Source organism: Lepisosteus oculatus, unplaced genomic scaffold (genome assembly GCF_040954835.1).
Source record: "Lepisosteus oculatus isolate fLepOcu1 unplaced genomic scaffold, fLepOcu1.hap2 HAP2_SCAFFOLD_53, whole genome shotgun sequence".
NCBI classification, from domain to species: domain Eukaryota; kingdom Metazoa; phylum Chordata; class Actinopteri; order Semionotiformes; family Lepisosteidae; genus Lepisosteus; species Lepisosteus oculatus.
Window position 1 is genome coordinate 770142 of NW_027168075.1, and position 16629 is coordinate 786770.

The window sequence follows — 16629 nt, forward strand, 5'->3', positions numbered from 1 at the left end:
CAGGCACCTGATAAAGTGGAACGCAGTGTCTTTGCCTTACATGGCGCTCAGCTCTTCCTCAATCCCAGCAGAAGCACCAGCAGAAGCAGCAGCCTCCGGGTCCTGCCTCATGCACAGCTTAAAATGCAACACCAAGTAATACAACAAACAACAGGGAAAACCATTCACGATCAGACACATCCGTTGATTGCTGGCTCTCAGTAAAGGGACATTGCATCATTACATCACAAAATAGACTACATTTCAAGGTTAAAGAATTACCATGTTCTGCGATTCAGAACGAGGCAGCAAAACTTCCTATAATCTGTTGTGGCCCTGTGACATTGTAAAGGAGCAGGCTTGTGAATACATCTCGTTTAATCCAATGGAAATATTGCTCTCAACTTTTTTACGTTTTTGCCAATAAATAATACTACATTGTTAACTCTGCATAAAGAACCTTGGAATGGAACGTTTTTTGCAGTGAAATGTTTGCTGCATAACCTATACCCTTTCTCTCCTACATCACATTGCATTAGTCATTACAGTGATTAGTGAGCAGGAAGGGCTGCATCACATCGCAATTTGTGTGGAACTTGAATGCGAATTTGTTACAACATGGCGTAACTTACAGTCCTTTCACAAAATTCATGATTTTGTGCTCAATTTTGAGTTTGTAAAGTTTTTTCTATAATGTCAATGATTTTATTTTGTGACTGAAATTAAATACTTTTGTGTCTGCAAAATTGGGACTGTAGTTCCACCTTAACCTACTAGTACTGTATGTCTTTGGACTGTGGGAAGAAACTGGAGCACCTGGAAGAAATCCACACAAATGAAGGGAGAACATACAATTCCATCCAGACTGCACCCCAGGAATTGAACCCAGGACCCCAGCTCTGTGAACCACAGTGCCAGCTCATTGCTATAGTCACTATAATTAATGTCAAAACTCATTTGCAAATGAGCAGCCTGGGATCCAAAAGGATCAAGACAAGGATCCAAACAAAGCACTATCCCAAAGCTTGGCTTTGTACCGTATATAATACAGGGCTTGATGCAGAAGGCAGATAATCAAAGTCCATGCAATAATTGCTAAGGGAAAGTGACTTTGTGTTCTTGGAGGGAAGTCACTCAACATGGAGCTGTGTTAGTGAAATGATTGTTCTGATGTACGGCTGATGTCCAAACACTGAAAACATGATTGTGTATGCAATCGCACTCCTGAGCTCCATTGGGTATGGTTAAAATAACTTTTTATAGTTCATCACATTCAAAGTGTGTGTACTTGATGAAAGTGTAACACACATTTGGAGGAGTTATTCAGGATTTTCTTTCATTCAACTATTTCAAGACCCATTATTTTCAGATGTTGTAGTATACGTGAATAATGAAAGGCCTTCATATTACACAATGTAGGAATGACTTCGCAGGTGTGAAGAATAAAAGATTAATTCAGCTCACTTTGGGGAGTTTCACAATGGCCCTCCTTATAGAAATGTGGGTTTGATTAAAGGAGTGAAGAAAAAGCACTGAATAATATTTGCTTCTGTAAACGTAATCATCTCAAAATATGGTTGAAGAAATTGAAGAAGGTTAAACATAATCCAAAACGTATAAGGTCAATTTAAGTACAACCAGAATTCTAGTGTTTATGCAATGCATCTGTGGGTTGATATGAAATATGGCCGTACTTAAACTAAACGAGGTTATCGAGAGCATATTCCGAATACGGCTTTGGCCAGTTGTACTGTGAACTGCGAGGACCGTATCTTATCCTGAACTGGCTGTGCGAATACCGTCCTCTGCTGGCAGAAGGAATAGATTACAACGGCACTGTATTGGCGATTAGTCCTATTGCTAGAATATTGAAACAACAAGGAGTCCGCGGAGTCAAGCAATGCTGAATAAACAAGTACCTGAAATTCAATAGGATTTTGTGTATTGATTACAAATAGGTGTGGAATTCTCATGTACAGTGGTATTCATGGATTCCTTACACAAGCAGCAGTTGTTATGATGCTTTCGTAATCTGAATATAAATCTGTTATCTACTTAAAACTGTAATTATTGAATAGATTAATGTCTTTGAAATGCTTCATTAACTGGGCAGTTTCCATGTTTGGAAATGTTTTTATTTTGATTGCTGATTGCTAGATACTGTATGTTTAATAGGCATGCTGTTAATATTTTCTACAAGAGCCAAATAAGACAGTTATGCTGTAGTAAGTTCTATATAAGTTATATAACATAAGTTATATTTTGTTCTGAGGTCAATTTGAATCTCATACTAAATTACTGGTGTCCTTTTATCTGAGAAACACTACCTGATTGATCACCTGATGCCTAGAAATTAGCATGCACAGTAGCCCAGCGTTTAGCATTGCTAGCTCACAGTGCTGAGGCCCTGGGTACACTTCTGGACCTGGGGTGCTATCTGTATGGAGCTTGTATGTTCTCCCCATGTTTGCATGAGTTTGCTTTGGGTGCTCCGGCTTCCTCCCACAGTTCAAAGAACTACTGGTAGGTTAATTGGCTTCTGGGATAATTGGTGAGTGTCTGTGTCTTCCCTGCATTGGACTACCATCCAGTCCCAGGTATCTCCTGCTTATTACTTTCTGAGGCTCTGGCTCCCCCATGCCCCGCGACCCCCTGACCCTGAATTGGATGAAGCGGTTAGAAAATGGGTGGTTTCTGTTATGCTCTGGTCATGCTCTGCCATAGCAACAACTTGTAAAAAATGCAGATGCTAGGATTTAACTCAAAGAAGGAGCTCAGATCACTGTGTTGGCATCACTGTACAGGTGTCCGGTTTGTTTTAGAACATGTGCTAAAATCTTATTTACTAACTTCTAGACTTTTTACCCCCCATATCAGTCTGCACGTGCACAGTGGTCTGTGGACACCCTCCTTGCTCTGTCGTAAAAGAGGAAATAAAAAGCAACTGGTTTTGACTTTAATGCACTGAGACTGTGGAACTCACAGAACTCTCTTGTCAGAAAGGCAGCTTCTAACAGCTTTTAAGTGAAGACTAAGAACACTTTTCTATTTTATTAAAATAGATTATATATGTTTTGTTTAAATATATGTTATAAATGTTAAAACGACAGCTCGTATAAGCTTGTATTTTTACCTTTCGATCATTTTTATAATTGCTTTGAGTTGCTTTTACCATGATAAACAGTACAAAATATGAGGTGTTGAACTTGTCAAAAGTTTTAAAGCGCTTTATGACGTAAAGTGTGATGACAGTCCTTGGCGGTCTATGTAACAATTCTTCTTGAAGTAGGTCATCGGGCCAACAGTATACAAACATTACAGCTCAAGTGCTTTTGTATCTGAACGCTTTTAGGTAAGTTATTTAGCAGCTGCGGTATTAATAATGATTTTAATGGCAAATTCAATTGCAGGTAAAATAAAAATGGCGGATAACTTTCTTTCTAGCTTCGTGAAGCGGTAGCGCTATATTATACATATATACCATAATAAGAAACATTATATGTACAGTAGAATTTTTCACTTTAAGCTGGCATTATCCAGAACCGGGTCAGGGCCCGGACCCGGACCGTGCAGTGTGGTCCGTCGGCCTTCTAAAGATGTTTAGGAGATCGAGGCGCCCTTGGATTTGATTAGAAACTTGCATAATTTCTTAACTTGACCCCATTATCTTAAAAAAAACGGCCAGGCTTAGACCAAAGCATGAAGGCTGCGAGGATCGGGGGACTCTCATTTTTGGTCACAGCGTACAGTAGTAGATCAGTAACCTCTGTTTATCGTGATAACCTTTAATTATTTTCCAGTACTTTTTTAAATGATAAAACACATTGTCTCGCCAGTTTTGCTAAAGATACGGTTTTAGTGTTTACGCATAAATTTGTAAGCCGTAGGTTTAAATCTCGTGGTCTTATTTTCTGCATTTTCATCGTAAGAGAGGCGCTCGTTTGCGATTTACGCGCTGAACATTGTAAGCAGAAGAGCCTTAAGGCACAGCCTCGCCTTAACACCATCGTTTGCATTGTCATTGTCATCCAGAAAAGCAGTCGTAAGAAAATGAATCTGTGGCGGCTCCGAACATTAAAAAAACTATATCTAGACTGCAAATACATCCCAATCTTACTATCAACACGTTTTAAGACCCCTCTCCTTTCCACCGGTATACAAGCTAAGAGAGAAATATTGGAAATCCCATCTGAAGTAGCCCTCGTCTCACCTTCGGAGCTGTGAGCGATGGGGATCATAATTAAAAGGGGTACAGTTACTTTGAAAATGTGTATGTGATACTTAAATTTAAATAAAATAAAAAGATAAATTATATAACACAGACTGCTATCTATGTCCATGTGTTTAAGACGTATGAATCGGTTTTAAAACAGGCACACCCCTTCTCACAAATCCGACTGGAGTCTCAGTCCGTCGTCGCGATGAATTAGGAGCTCAGATGTAGGCTAAGTGATTGCAATTTACTTATTTAAAAGAACCACTTCAAATCAAAAGGGAGACATTTTGTAATGGGAGTTATCGTATTACCATTATCGTATTATAACGATAACTAACGATAACGATAGTATACGATAACTGTATACGTAGTATACGTAATTGTAGATATACAGTACATAAAGGGTATGAATAGGTGTGAGCTTTTACTGTATATTTAATATTTTATCTGACCCACTTCTAGAAACCGCCTACTCAGATTTATTTAAGTGGTCTGCCACCATAAAGACAGAAAAATATAATGACACCCTGTTACATTAACTGTAAAATAAACGCCGTAACTGCGGCCATATGAAAATTTGGATAAAGATTATACAAACATCCTAAGGAGCTCTATGACATATGAGCGTCGTAATAATGGTTGGTGACCTGACGTAACAGTGCTCCCTGAATTACGTGATCTGTATATACCCAAATACAGATATATCACATAGGGAGATGCAGTCAAACATTGCATTGCTATCGTCGTGGTGAACTATTTCTCCGCTGTTTAAAACTTGTTTGGTAAGTGTCATCAAATATGCTTGTCAATTTGTAGCGAAATCGATATACTGTATCATAATCCTTCAGCTATCTATAATGTAGTGAAACGGCTAATTAATATTGATAAATTCCCTTATTCACAGTGACTTTTGCTCAAACCCCTGTTGCATAATGGGTTAATTTTATATAAAAAAACATTTATATCATAGATATAATACAAGCTTTGAAATGAAATAGCACATTTCCAGGTTTCAGTTAAACATTTTTAAAAAAGCTCATGACTTTAAGCATTCTGAACATTGAGAATGTTATTTGGGAAACAAATGTTTATTATAATGTATATGTTTAGGATCTGTCTCCTACTGAGTCAGCATGCAGCATTCAACACCATTAGGTTTAATATTAAAAAGTTGTTTATTTCCTGAATTGTTTTTTTTTTATTCTTTTCTATTAGACCATACTAGACTGTGCAGGATATCATTTATTTGCCATTTTTGCCTTTTCCAGATACCTGGGAAACAAAGCTCATATCTCATTTGCCAATGGAGCCCAGTCCTAAGCCTGGTGCTCTGTCCCCCTCCCCGAAGGACACAGACTCGAATCGACCCGCGCCCTTAAGGCAACAGGAACTGATTTCCACGTACTGCCCGCCTCCCAAGATACAGCTTCTGAAGGCCACCTTCCAAGAGAAACTGATGCAGGAAAAGGAGAAAAAAATGATCGCCATGTACAATCGGCGGCAGGAGGCAGCTCTACAGAAGATGAGAAAATGTTTCCAATATGTCAAATACGCTGCGGAGAAGAAGATGGGGAACAGCTATCGCTTCCAAGCCCAACAGGGCCCCGAGAAGAACATTGTGGGGTATGATCGGTCTTACCCCCTGAAGCCTATGGGTAACAGGAAAGTCTCCGGCCCTGGTGAGGTTCGGGCTGTGGACCGCCCGGAAGCACAGAGTGATTCCTTGTTTGCCCCCACCCCGCCTCAGGATGGTCATGAGAGGCCCTGCGAGAGGCCGGGCAGGAGGGGCTCAAGAGTACGCAAACCTAAGGACAGGACTGTCCTCCCCATGGTGGCGACCCCTCCAGGGCAATGCCCTTCTCATGCCAATGGGAAGGAGCACTTTCAGTTGCAAGAGGAGCTACGAAAAGTGGCCGAGGCAGAGGCCGCGCTGAAGGAGGAGCATCGCCGGAGGGAGGCCAGCCTGCAGGATGAGATGCGCCGGAAGGAGGCCATGATGAAGGACGAGATTCGCCAGAAGGAGGCCATGATGCAGGCGAAGCTCTTCAGAACTCAGGAGGAGCTGAGGATGGTTCCGAGAGAGATGGAAGACTCCAGAGAGGTGGCCGGAAGGGAAAATAGAGGCGAGGCAGAGCGAGCTTTGCCCCAGAGGACCATGGGCCAACCACCGCTCTAAGGCCGTGCCTCTTCTGACCTGCAGAATGGAGAAATAAAAACCTTCACTCCAAGGAAAGCCCTTCCTATCAGAGGAGACAACCTTGATTATGGTTCTCCAATGGAAGATGGCGGATGCGCAGAATCGCACTTTCCCTCTGCGCTTTCCCATCAGGAGAGACGTCAAGTGAGCCCTTGCAGCCGTGGGCTAGAAGACGTCCCCTGTGGAAGGAGAAAGTATCTCAAGAAAGCAAGGCTCCCTGAAAGCGACGTGTCAGCGGCACAGGCCGCGCAGGGCCACTTCAGAAATAACACCACATGTCTGGATGAACAAACTCTGTCAGTGGAAAACAGATATTTGTCCCCTACAAGTCTGATGTGCCCTACCGCTGAGCAATTTCCATATGAGAATAGCCAGAGTGGAAACCCTCAGCTGGTGCCCTGTGAACTGTGTCACGGGAAGTTTGCTGTAGAGAGGCTGGAGAAACACAGCAAGATCTGCAAGAAGCTTCAGAATTCAAAGAGGAAGGTTTTTGACTCTTTCAAGCACAGGGCCAAGGGAACAGAACTGGAGACATACATCCATAAGAAGAAGGTTAAACCGCCAATCGTGGTAAGGGCTATCCTTAAACTCTTTCCAAGCTTCCCTTTTTTTCTCCTAGAGTCAGACTCAGCTTATAAATCAATGTAGACAATAAATAAGTGTTTTATGAAGTACTCTTCTGAATAACTGCCGCAAAGGCACATTTGCCAGACAGAATAAATGTGTCTTAGTGACTTCTGAATTCTGTTGTAAAAATCTACATATCAAGCAAATAGCACTCACAGGAAACAAAACCATAACTACGTAAATTGTACTCTCTACCCAATGACCTGAAAGGTAGCCCCAGAAAGCTACGTTATTACTGTATTGATATTTTCTTGCCTTGTGAATGGTTTGCGACCAGACTGTGTACGCAGTGCTAGTCTGGACTTTTTCTGGAAGCTGTTTTATTGGTTTCATTTCCTGTTCCCAGCTGAGAAAGAACAACTGGAGGCAGAAGCACGAGGATTTCATTCGGAGCATCAAACAGGCCAGGGAGGTGCAGCAGGTGATCACGCAAGGAGGGAAAGTTGTGAACCTGCCCCAGCCCCCCGCGAATCCAAACCCCGACTACGTGCCCTGCCCTCACTGCGGCCGGCACTTTGCCCCCAGGCCGGCACAGAGGCACTTCCCCAAGTGTCAGCACATCAGGAGCCGCCCTCCTCCTCCTCCTCGCAGATGAAAACTGATGTGAAGAAGAGCAAAAGAGTCATGATCTTGGCTCACGACTCACGTCCTGCTTTTTCTTTTTAGAAACACATTTAGCACAGTTCATCCGTATGATGATGAAAAAAAAATGTTACCTTATTTTAATTAAATGATTTTTTTTTGGTGGACTGGTGTTTGCGTAGCTGTGGTTATTTCAGTTTTTCTCTTATCATTCATACACCTTGACCTCCTAAAAATAATTGTTCAACCTAGAACGTACAATTAGCAGGCAATAGAACAGGTCACATTGGCCTTGGAACCATCAAAAAGTAGTATTCACACATTCTCTGCATCAATTTTCCTTTAAAACAACTGAAAAAGCAAGGTAAAGTGTGATTGTTTTTTTAATTAAAGTTATTTGATTTAATTTATTTAATTTTCATAATATTTGAAATATGTTGGGATTAATGTGACTCAATATTATCTGCAGCTCTTACACTCCAGGCACCTGATAAAGTGGAACGCAGTGTCTTTGCCTTACATGGCGCTCAGCTCTTCCTCAATCCCAGCAGAAGCAGCAGCCTCCGGGTCCTGCCTCATGCACAGCTTAAAATGCAACACCGAGTAATACAACAAACAACAGGGAAAACCATTCACGATCAGACACATCCGTTGATTGCTGGCTCTCAGTAAAGGGACATTGCTGTGGTCCACGCATGAATCTGTTTTCTAAGTGCCTTATCCAATACAGTGTTGAGGCCAGTTTTCCCAGAAGCCATCTAAAGGAGAACACACAATAACTTGTACAACCTCCAATTTACATCACAAAATAGACTACATTTCAAGGTTAAAGAATTATCATGTTCTGCGATTCAGAACGAGGCAGCAAAACTTCCTGTGATCTGATGTGGCCCTGTGACATTGTAAAGGAGCAGGCTTGTGAATACATCTCGTTTAATCCAATGGAAATATTGCTCTCAACTTTTTTACGTTTTTGCCAAAAAATAATATTACATTGTTAACTCTGCATAAAGAACCTTGGAATGGAACGTTTTTTGCAGTGAAATGTTTGCTGCATAACCTATACCTTTTCTCTCCTACATCACATTGCATTAGTCATTACAGTGATTAGTGAGCAGGAAGGGCTGCATCACATCGCAATTTGTGTGGAACTTGAATGCGAATTTGTTACAACATGGCGTAACTTACAGTACTTTCACAAAATTCATGATTTTGTGCTCAATTTTGAGTTTGTAAAGTTTTTCTATAATGTCAATGATTTTATTTTGTGACTGAAATTAAATAATTTTGTGTCTGCAAAATTGGGACTGTAGTTTCACCTTAACCTACTAGTACTGTATGTCTTTGGACTGTGGGAAGAAACTGGAGCACCTGGAAGAAATCCACACAAATGAAGGGAGAACATACAATTCCATCCAGACTGCACCCCAGGAATTGAACCCAGGACCCCAGCTCTGTGAACCACAGTGCCACCTCATTGCTATAGTCACTATAATTAATGTCAAAACTCATTTGCAAATGAGCAGCCTGGGATCCAAAAGGATCAAGACAAGGATCCAAACAAAGCACTATCCCAAAGCTTGGCTTTGTACAGTATATCATACAGGGCTTGATGCAGAAGGCAGATAATCTAAGTCCATGCAATAATTGCTAAGGGAAAGTGACTTTGTGTTTTTGGAGGGAAGTCACTCAACATGGAGCTGTGTTAGTGAAATGATTGTTCTGATGTACGGCTGATGTCCAAACACTGAAAACATGATTGTGTATGCAATCGCACTCCCGAGCTCCATTGGGTATGGTTAAAATAACTTTTTATAGTTCATCACATTCAAAGTGTGTGTACCTGATGAAAGTGTAACACGCATTTGGAGGAGTTATTCAGGATTTTCTTTCACTCAACTATTTCAAGACCCATTATTTTCAGATGTTGTAGTATACGTGAATAATGAAAGGCCTTCATATTACACAATGAAGGAATGACTTCGCAGGTGTGAAGAATAAAAGATTAATTCAGCTCACTTTGGGGAGTTTCACAATGGCCCTCCTTAAAGAAATGTGGGTTTGATTAAAGGAGTGAAGAAAAAGCACTGAATAATATTTGCTTCTGTAAACGTAATCATCTCAAAATATGGTTAAAGAAATTGAAGAAGGTTAAACATAATCCAAAACGTATAAGGTCAATTTAAATACAACCAGAATTCTAGTGTTTATGCAATGCATCTGTGGGTTGATATGAAATACGGCCGTTCTTAAACTAAACGAGGTTATCGAGAGCATATTCCGAGTACGGCTGTGGCCAGTTGTACAATGAACTGCGAGGACCGTATCTTATCCTGAACTGACTGTGCGAATACCGTCCTCTGCTGGCAGAAGGAATAGATTACAACGGCACTGTATTGGCGATTAGTCCTATTGCTAGAATATTGAAACAACAAGGAGTCCGCGGAGTCAAGCAATGCTGAATAAACAAGTACCTGAAATTCAATAGGATTTTGTGTATTGATTACAAATAGGTGTGGAATTCTCATGTACAGTGGTATTCATGGATTCCTTACACAAGCAGCAGTTGTTATGATGCTTTCGTAATCTGAATATAAATCTGTTGTGTCCTTAAAACTGTAATTATTGAATAGATTAATGTCTTTGAAATGCTTCATTAACTGGGCAGTTTCCATGTTTGGAAATGTTTTTATTTTGATTGCTGATTGCTAGATACTGTATGTTTAATAGGCATGCTGTTAATATTTTCTACAAATAAGACAGTTATGCTGTAGTAAGTTCTATATAAGTTATATAACATAAGTTATATTTTGTTGTGAGGTCAATTTGAATCTCATACTAAATTACTGGTGTCCTTTTATCTGAGAAACACTACCTGATTGATCACCTGATGCCTAGAAATTAGCATGCACAGTAGCCCAGTGTTTAGCATTGCTAGCTCACAGTGCTGAGGCCCTGGGTACACTTCTGGACCTGGGGTGCTATCTGTATGGTGCTTGTATGTTCTCCCCATGTTTGCATGAGTTTGCTTTGGGTGCTCCGGCTTCCTCCCAAAGTTCAAAGAACTACTGGTAGGTTAATTGGCTTCTGGGATAATTGGTGAGTGTCTGTGTCTTCCCTGCATTGGACTACCATCCAGTCCCAGGTATCTCCTGCTTATTACTTTCTGAGGCTCTGGCTCCCCCGTGACCCCCCGACCCCCTGACCACCTGACCCTGAATTGGATGAAGCGGTTAGAAAATGGGTGGTTTCTGTTATGCTCTGGTCATGCTCTGCCATAGCAACAACTTGTAAAAAATGCAGATGCTAGGATTTAACTCAAAGAAGGAGCTCAGAGCACTGTGTTGGCATCACTGTACAGGTGTCCGGTGTGTTTTAGAACAGAGGTGCACAGTGGTCTGTGGACACCCTCCTTGCTCTGTCGTAAAACAGGAAATAAAAAGCAACTGGTTTTGACTTTAATGCACTGAGACTGTGGAACTCACAGAACTCTCTTGTCAGAAAGGCAGCTTCTAACAGCTTTTAAGTGAAGACTAAGAACACTTTTCTATTTTATTAAAATAGATTATATATGTTTTGTTTAAATATATGTTATAAATGTTAAAACGACAGCTCGTATAAGCTTGTATTTTTACCTTTCGATCATTTTTAGAATTGCTTTGAGTTGCTTTTACCATGATAAACAGTACAAAATATGAGGTGTTGAACTTGTCTAAAGTTTTAAAGCGCTTTATGACGTAAAGTGTGATGACAGTCCTTGGCGGTCTATGTAACAATTCTTCTTGAAGTAGGTCATCGGGCCAACAGTATACAAACATTACAGCTCAAGTGCTTTTGTATCTGAACGCTTTTAGGTAAGTTATTTAGCATCTGCGGTATTAATAATGATTTTAATGGCAAATTCAATTGCAGGTAAAATAAAAATGGCGGATAACTTTCTTTCTAGCTTCGTGAAGCGGTCGCGCTATATTATACATATATACCATAATAAGAAACATAATATGTACAGTAGAATTTTTCACTTTAAGCTGGCATTATCCAGAACCGGGTCAGGGCCCGGACCCGGACCGTGCAGTGTGGTCCGCCGGCCTTCTAAAGATGTTTAGGAGATCGAGGCGCCCTTGGATTTGATTAGAAACTTGCATAATTTCTTAACTTGACCCCATTATCTTAAAAAAAACGGCCAGGCCAAGACCAAAGCATGAAGGCTGCGAGGATCGGGGGACTCTCATTTTTGGTCACAGCGTACAGTAGTAGATCAGTAACCTCTGTTTATCGTGATAACCTTTAATTATTTTCCAGTACTTTTTTAAATGATAAAACACATTGTCTCGCCAGTTTTGCTAAAGATACGGTTTTAGTGTTTACGCATAAATTTGTAAGCCGTAGGTTTAAATCTCGTGGTCTTATTTTCTGCATTTTCATCGTAAGGGAAGGCGCTCGTTTGCGATTTACGCGCTGAATATTGTAAGCAGAGGAGCCTTAAGGCACAGCCTCGCCTTAACACCATCGTTTGCATTGTCATTGTCATCCAGAAAAGCAGTCGTAAGAAAATGAATCTGTGGCGGCTCCGAACATTAAAAAAACTATATCTAGACTGCAAATACATCCCAATCTTACTATCAACACGTTTTAAGACCCCTCTCCTTTCCACCGGTATACAAGCTAAGAGAGAAATATTGGAAATCCCATCTGAAGTAGCCCTCGTCTCACCTTCGGAGCTGTGAGCGATGGGGATCATAATTAAAAGGGGTACAGTTACTTTGAAAATGTGTATGTGATACTTAAATTTAAATAAAATAAAAAGATAAATTATATAACACAGACTGCTATCTATAAGACGTATGAATCGGTTTTAAAACAGGCACACCCCTTCTCACAAATCCGACTGGAGTCTCAGTCCGTCGTCGCGATGAATTAGGAGCTCAGATGTAGGCTAAGTGATTGCAATTTACTTATTTAAAAGAACCACTTCAAATCAAAAGGGAGACATTTTGTAATGGTAGTTATCGTATTATAGTATACGATAACTGTATACGTAGTATACGTAATTGTAGATATACAGTACATAAAGGGTATGAATAGGTGTGAGCTTTTACTGTATATTTAATATTTTATCTGACCCACTTGTAGAAACCGCCTACTCAGATTTATTTAAGTGGTCTGCCACCATAAAGACAGAAAAATATAATGACACCCTGTTACATTAACTGTAAAATAAACGCCGTAACTGCGGCCATATGAAAATTTGGATAAAGATTATACAAACATCCTAAGGAGCTCTATGACATATGAGCGTCGTAATAATGGTTGGTGACCTGACGTAACAGTGCTCCCTGAATTACGTGATCTGTATATACCCAAATACAGATATATCACATAGGGAGATGCAGTCAAACATTGCATTGCTATCGTCGTGGTGAACTATTTCTCCGCTGTTTAAAACTTGTTTGGTAAGTGTCATCAAATATGCTTGTCAATTTGTAGCGAAATCGATATACTGTATCATAATCCTTCAGCTATCTATAATGTAGTGAAACGGCTAATTAATATTGATAAATTCCCTTATTCACAGTGACTTTTGCTCAAACCCCTGTTGCATAATGGGTTAATTTTATATAAAAAAACATTTATATCATAGATATAATACAAGCTTTGAAATGAAATAGCACATTTCCAGGTTTCAGTTAAACATTTTTAAAAAAGCTCATGACTTTAAGCATTCTGAACATTGAGAATGTTATTTGGGAAACAAATGTTTATTATAATGTTTATGTTTAGGATCTGTCTCCTACTGAGTCAGCATGCAGCATTCAACACCATTAGGTTTAATATTAAAAAGTTGTGTATTTCCTGAATTGTTTTTTTTTTATTCTTTTCTATTAGACCATACTAGACTGTGCAGGATATCATTTATTTGCCATTTTTGCCTTTTCCAGATACCTGGGAAACAAAGCTCATATCTCATTTGCCAATGGAGCCCAGTCCTAAGCCAGGTGCTCTGTCCCGCTCCCCGAAGGACACAGACTCGAATCGACCCGCGCCCTTAAGGCAACAGGATCTGATCTCCACGTACTGCCCGCCTCCCAAGATACAGCTTCTGAAGGACACCTTCCAAGAGAAACTGATGCAGGAAAAGGAGAAAAAAATGATCGCCATGTACAATCAGCGGCAGGAGGCAGCTCTACAGAAGATGAGAAAATGTTTCCAATATGTCAAATACGCTGCGGAGAAGAAGATGGGGAACAGCTATCGCTTCCAAGCCCAACAGGGCCCCGAGAAGAACATTGTGGGGTATGATCGGTCTTACCCCCTGAAGCCTATGGGTAACAGGAAAGTCTCCGGCCCTGGTGAGGTTCGGGCTGTGGACCGCCCGGACGAACAGAGTGATTCCTTGTTTGCCCCCACCCCGCCTCAGGATGGTCATGAGAGGCCCTGCGAGAGGCCGGGCAGGAGGGGCTCAAGAGTACGCAAACCTAAGGACAGGACTGTCCTCCCCATGGTGGCGACCCCTCCAGGGCAATGCCCTTCTCATGCCAATGGGAAGGAGCACTTTCAGTTGCAAGAGGAGCTACGAAAAGTGGCCGAGGCAGAGGCCGCGCTGAAGGAGGAGCATCGCCGGAGGGAGGCCAGCCTGCAGGATGAGATGCGCCGGAAGGAGGCCATGATGAAGGACGAGATTCGCCAGAAGGAGGCCATGATGCAGGCGAAGCTCTTCAGAGCTCAGGAGGAGCTGAGGATGGTTCCGAGAGAGATGGAAGACTCCAGAGAGGTGGCCGGAAGGGAAAATAGAGGCGAGGCAGAGCGAGCTTTGCCCCAGAGGACCATGGGCCAACCACCGCTCTAAGGCCATGCCTCTTCTGACCTGCAGAATGGAGAAGCAAAAAGCCTTCACTCCAAGGAAAGCCCTTCCTATCAGAGGAGACAACCTTGATTATGGTTCTCCAATGGAAGATGGCGGATGCGCAGAATCGCACTTTCCCTCTGCGCTTTGCCATCAGGAGAGACGTCAAGTGAGCCCTTGCAGCCGTGGGCTAGAAGACGTCCCCTGTGGAAGGAGAAAGTATCTCAAGAAAGCAAGGCTCCCTGAAAGCGACGTGTCAGCGGCACAGGCCGCGCAGGGCCACTTCAGAAATAACACCACATGTCTGGATGAACAAACTCTGTCAGTGGAAAACAGATATTTGTCCCCTACAAGTCTGATGTGCCCTACCGCTGAGCAATTTCCATATGAGAATAGCCAGAGTGGAAACCCTCAGCTGGTGCCCTGTGAACTGTGTCACGGGAAGTTTGCTGTAGAGAGGCTGGAGAAACACAGCAAGATCTGCAAGAAGCTTCAGAATTCAAAGAGGAAGGTTTTTGACTCTTTCAAGCACAGGGCCAAGGGAACAGAACTGGAGACATACATCCATAAGAAGAAGGTTAAACCGCCAATCGTGGTAAGGGCTATCCTTAAACTCTTTCCAAGCTTCCCTTTTTTTCTCCTAGAGTAAGACTCAGCTTATAAATCAATGTAGACAATAAATAAGTGTTTTATGAAGTACTCTTCTGAAAAACTGCCGCAAAGGCACATTTGCCAGACAGAATAAATGTGTCTTAGTGACTTCTGAATTCTGTTGTAAAAATCTACATATCAAGCAAATAGCACTCACAGGAAACAAAACCATAACTACGTAAATTGTACTCTCTACCCAATGACCTGAAAGGTAGCCCCAGAAAGCTAAGTTATTACTGTATTGATATTTTCTTGCCTTGTGAATGGTTTGCGACCAGACTGTGTACGCAGTGCTAGTCTGGACTTTTTCTGGAAGCTGTTTTATTGGTTTCATTTCCTGTTCCCAGCTGAGAAAGAACAACTGGAGGCAGAAGCACGAGGATTTCATTCGGAGCATCAAACAGGCCAGGGAGGTGCAGCAGGTGATCACGCAAGGAGGGAAAGTTGTGAACCTGCCCCAGCCCCCCGCGAATCCAAACCCCGACTACGTGCCCTGCCCTCACTGCGGCCGGCACTTTGCCCCCAGGCCGGCACAGAGGCACTTCCCCAAGTGTCAGCACATCAGGAGCCGCCCTCCTCCTCCTCCTCGCAGATGAAAACTGATGTGAAGAAGAGCAAAAGAGTCATGATCTTGGCTCACGACTCACGTCCTGCTTTTTCTTTTTAGAAACACATTTAGCACAGTTCATCCGTATGATGATGAAAAAAAAATGTTACCTTATTTTAATTAAATGATTTTTTTTTGGTGGACTGGTGTTTGCGTAGCTGTGGTTATTTCAGTTTTTCTCTTATCATTCATACACCTTGACCTCCTAAAAATAATTTTTCAACCTGGAACGTACAATTAGCAGGCAATAGAACAGGTCACATTGGTCTTGGAACCATCAAAAAGCAGTATTCACACATTCTCGGCATCAATTTTCCTTAAAAACAACTGAAAAAGCAAGGTAAAGAGTGATTGATTTTTTTAATGAAAGTTATTTGATTTAATTTATTTAATTTTCATAATATTTGAAATATGTTGGGATTAATGTGACTCAATATTATCTGCAGCTCTTACACTCCAGGCACCTGATAAAGTGGAACGCAGTGTCTTTGCCTTACATGGCGCTCAGCTCTTCCTCAATCCCAGCAGAAGCACCAGCAGAAGCAGCAGCCTCCGGGTCCTGCCTCATGCACAGCTTAAAATGCAACACCAAGTAATACAACAAACAACAGGGAAAACCATTCACGATCAGACACATCCGTTGATTGCTGGCTCTCAGTAAAGGGACATTGCATCATTACATCACAAAATAGACTACATTTCAAGGTTAAAGAATTACCATGTTCTGCGATTCAGAACGAGGCAGCAAAACTTCCTATAATCTGTTGTGGCCCTATGACATTGTAAAGGAGCAGGCTTGTGAATACATCTCGTTTAATCCAATGGAAATATAACTCTCAACTTTTTTACGTTTTTGCCAATAAATAATACTACATTGTTAACTCTGCATAAAGAACCTTGGAATGGAACGTTTTTTGCAGTGAAAT

The 16629-nt window shown here is 41.5% G+C and overlaps 2 protein-coding genes across 2 annotated transcripts; both read left to right on the plus strand.

Moving 5' to 3' along the window:
* Positions 1–5707: 5707 nt before the first annotated feature.
* LOC138231305 (zinc finger C2HC domain-containing protein 1C-like) lies at positions 5708–7724 on the plus strand. Its single transcript, XM_069186537.1, has 2 exons — positions 5708–6962; positions 7366–7724. Exon 1 carries the CDS (start codon positions 5718–5720, stop codon positions 6369–6371), a length of 654 nt encoding a protein of 217 aa, XP_069042638.1. The 5' UTR covers positions 5708–5717; the 3' UTR covers positions 6372–6962; positions 7366–7724.
* A 5836-nt stretch (positions 7725–13560) lies between these two features.
* Positions 13561–15802, plus strand: LOC138231304 (uncharacterized). Its single transcript, XM_069186536.1, has 2 exons — positions 13561–15040; positions 15444–15802. The coding sequence occupies exon 1, from the start codon at positions 13576–13578 to the stop codon at positions 14446–14448; it is 873 nt and encodes a 290-aa protein (XP_069042637.1). The 5' UTR covers positions 13561–13575; the 3' UTR covers positions 14449–15040; positions 15444–15802.
* The last annotated feature ends 827 nt before the right edge of the window (positions 15803–16629 follow it).

Excerpts from the sequence above, each read along its gene's own strand:
- LOC138231305 (XM_069186537.1), top strand. The coding sequence starts at position 5,718 with ATGAGAAAATGTTTCCAATATGTCAAATACGCTGCGGAGAAGAAGATG.
- LOC138231304 (XM_069186536.1), top strand. The coding sequence starts at position 13,576 with ATGGAGCCCAGTCCTAAGCCAGGTGCTCTGTCCCGCTCCCCGAAGGAC.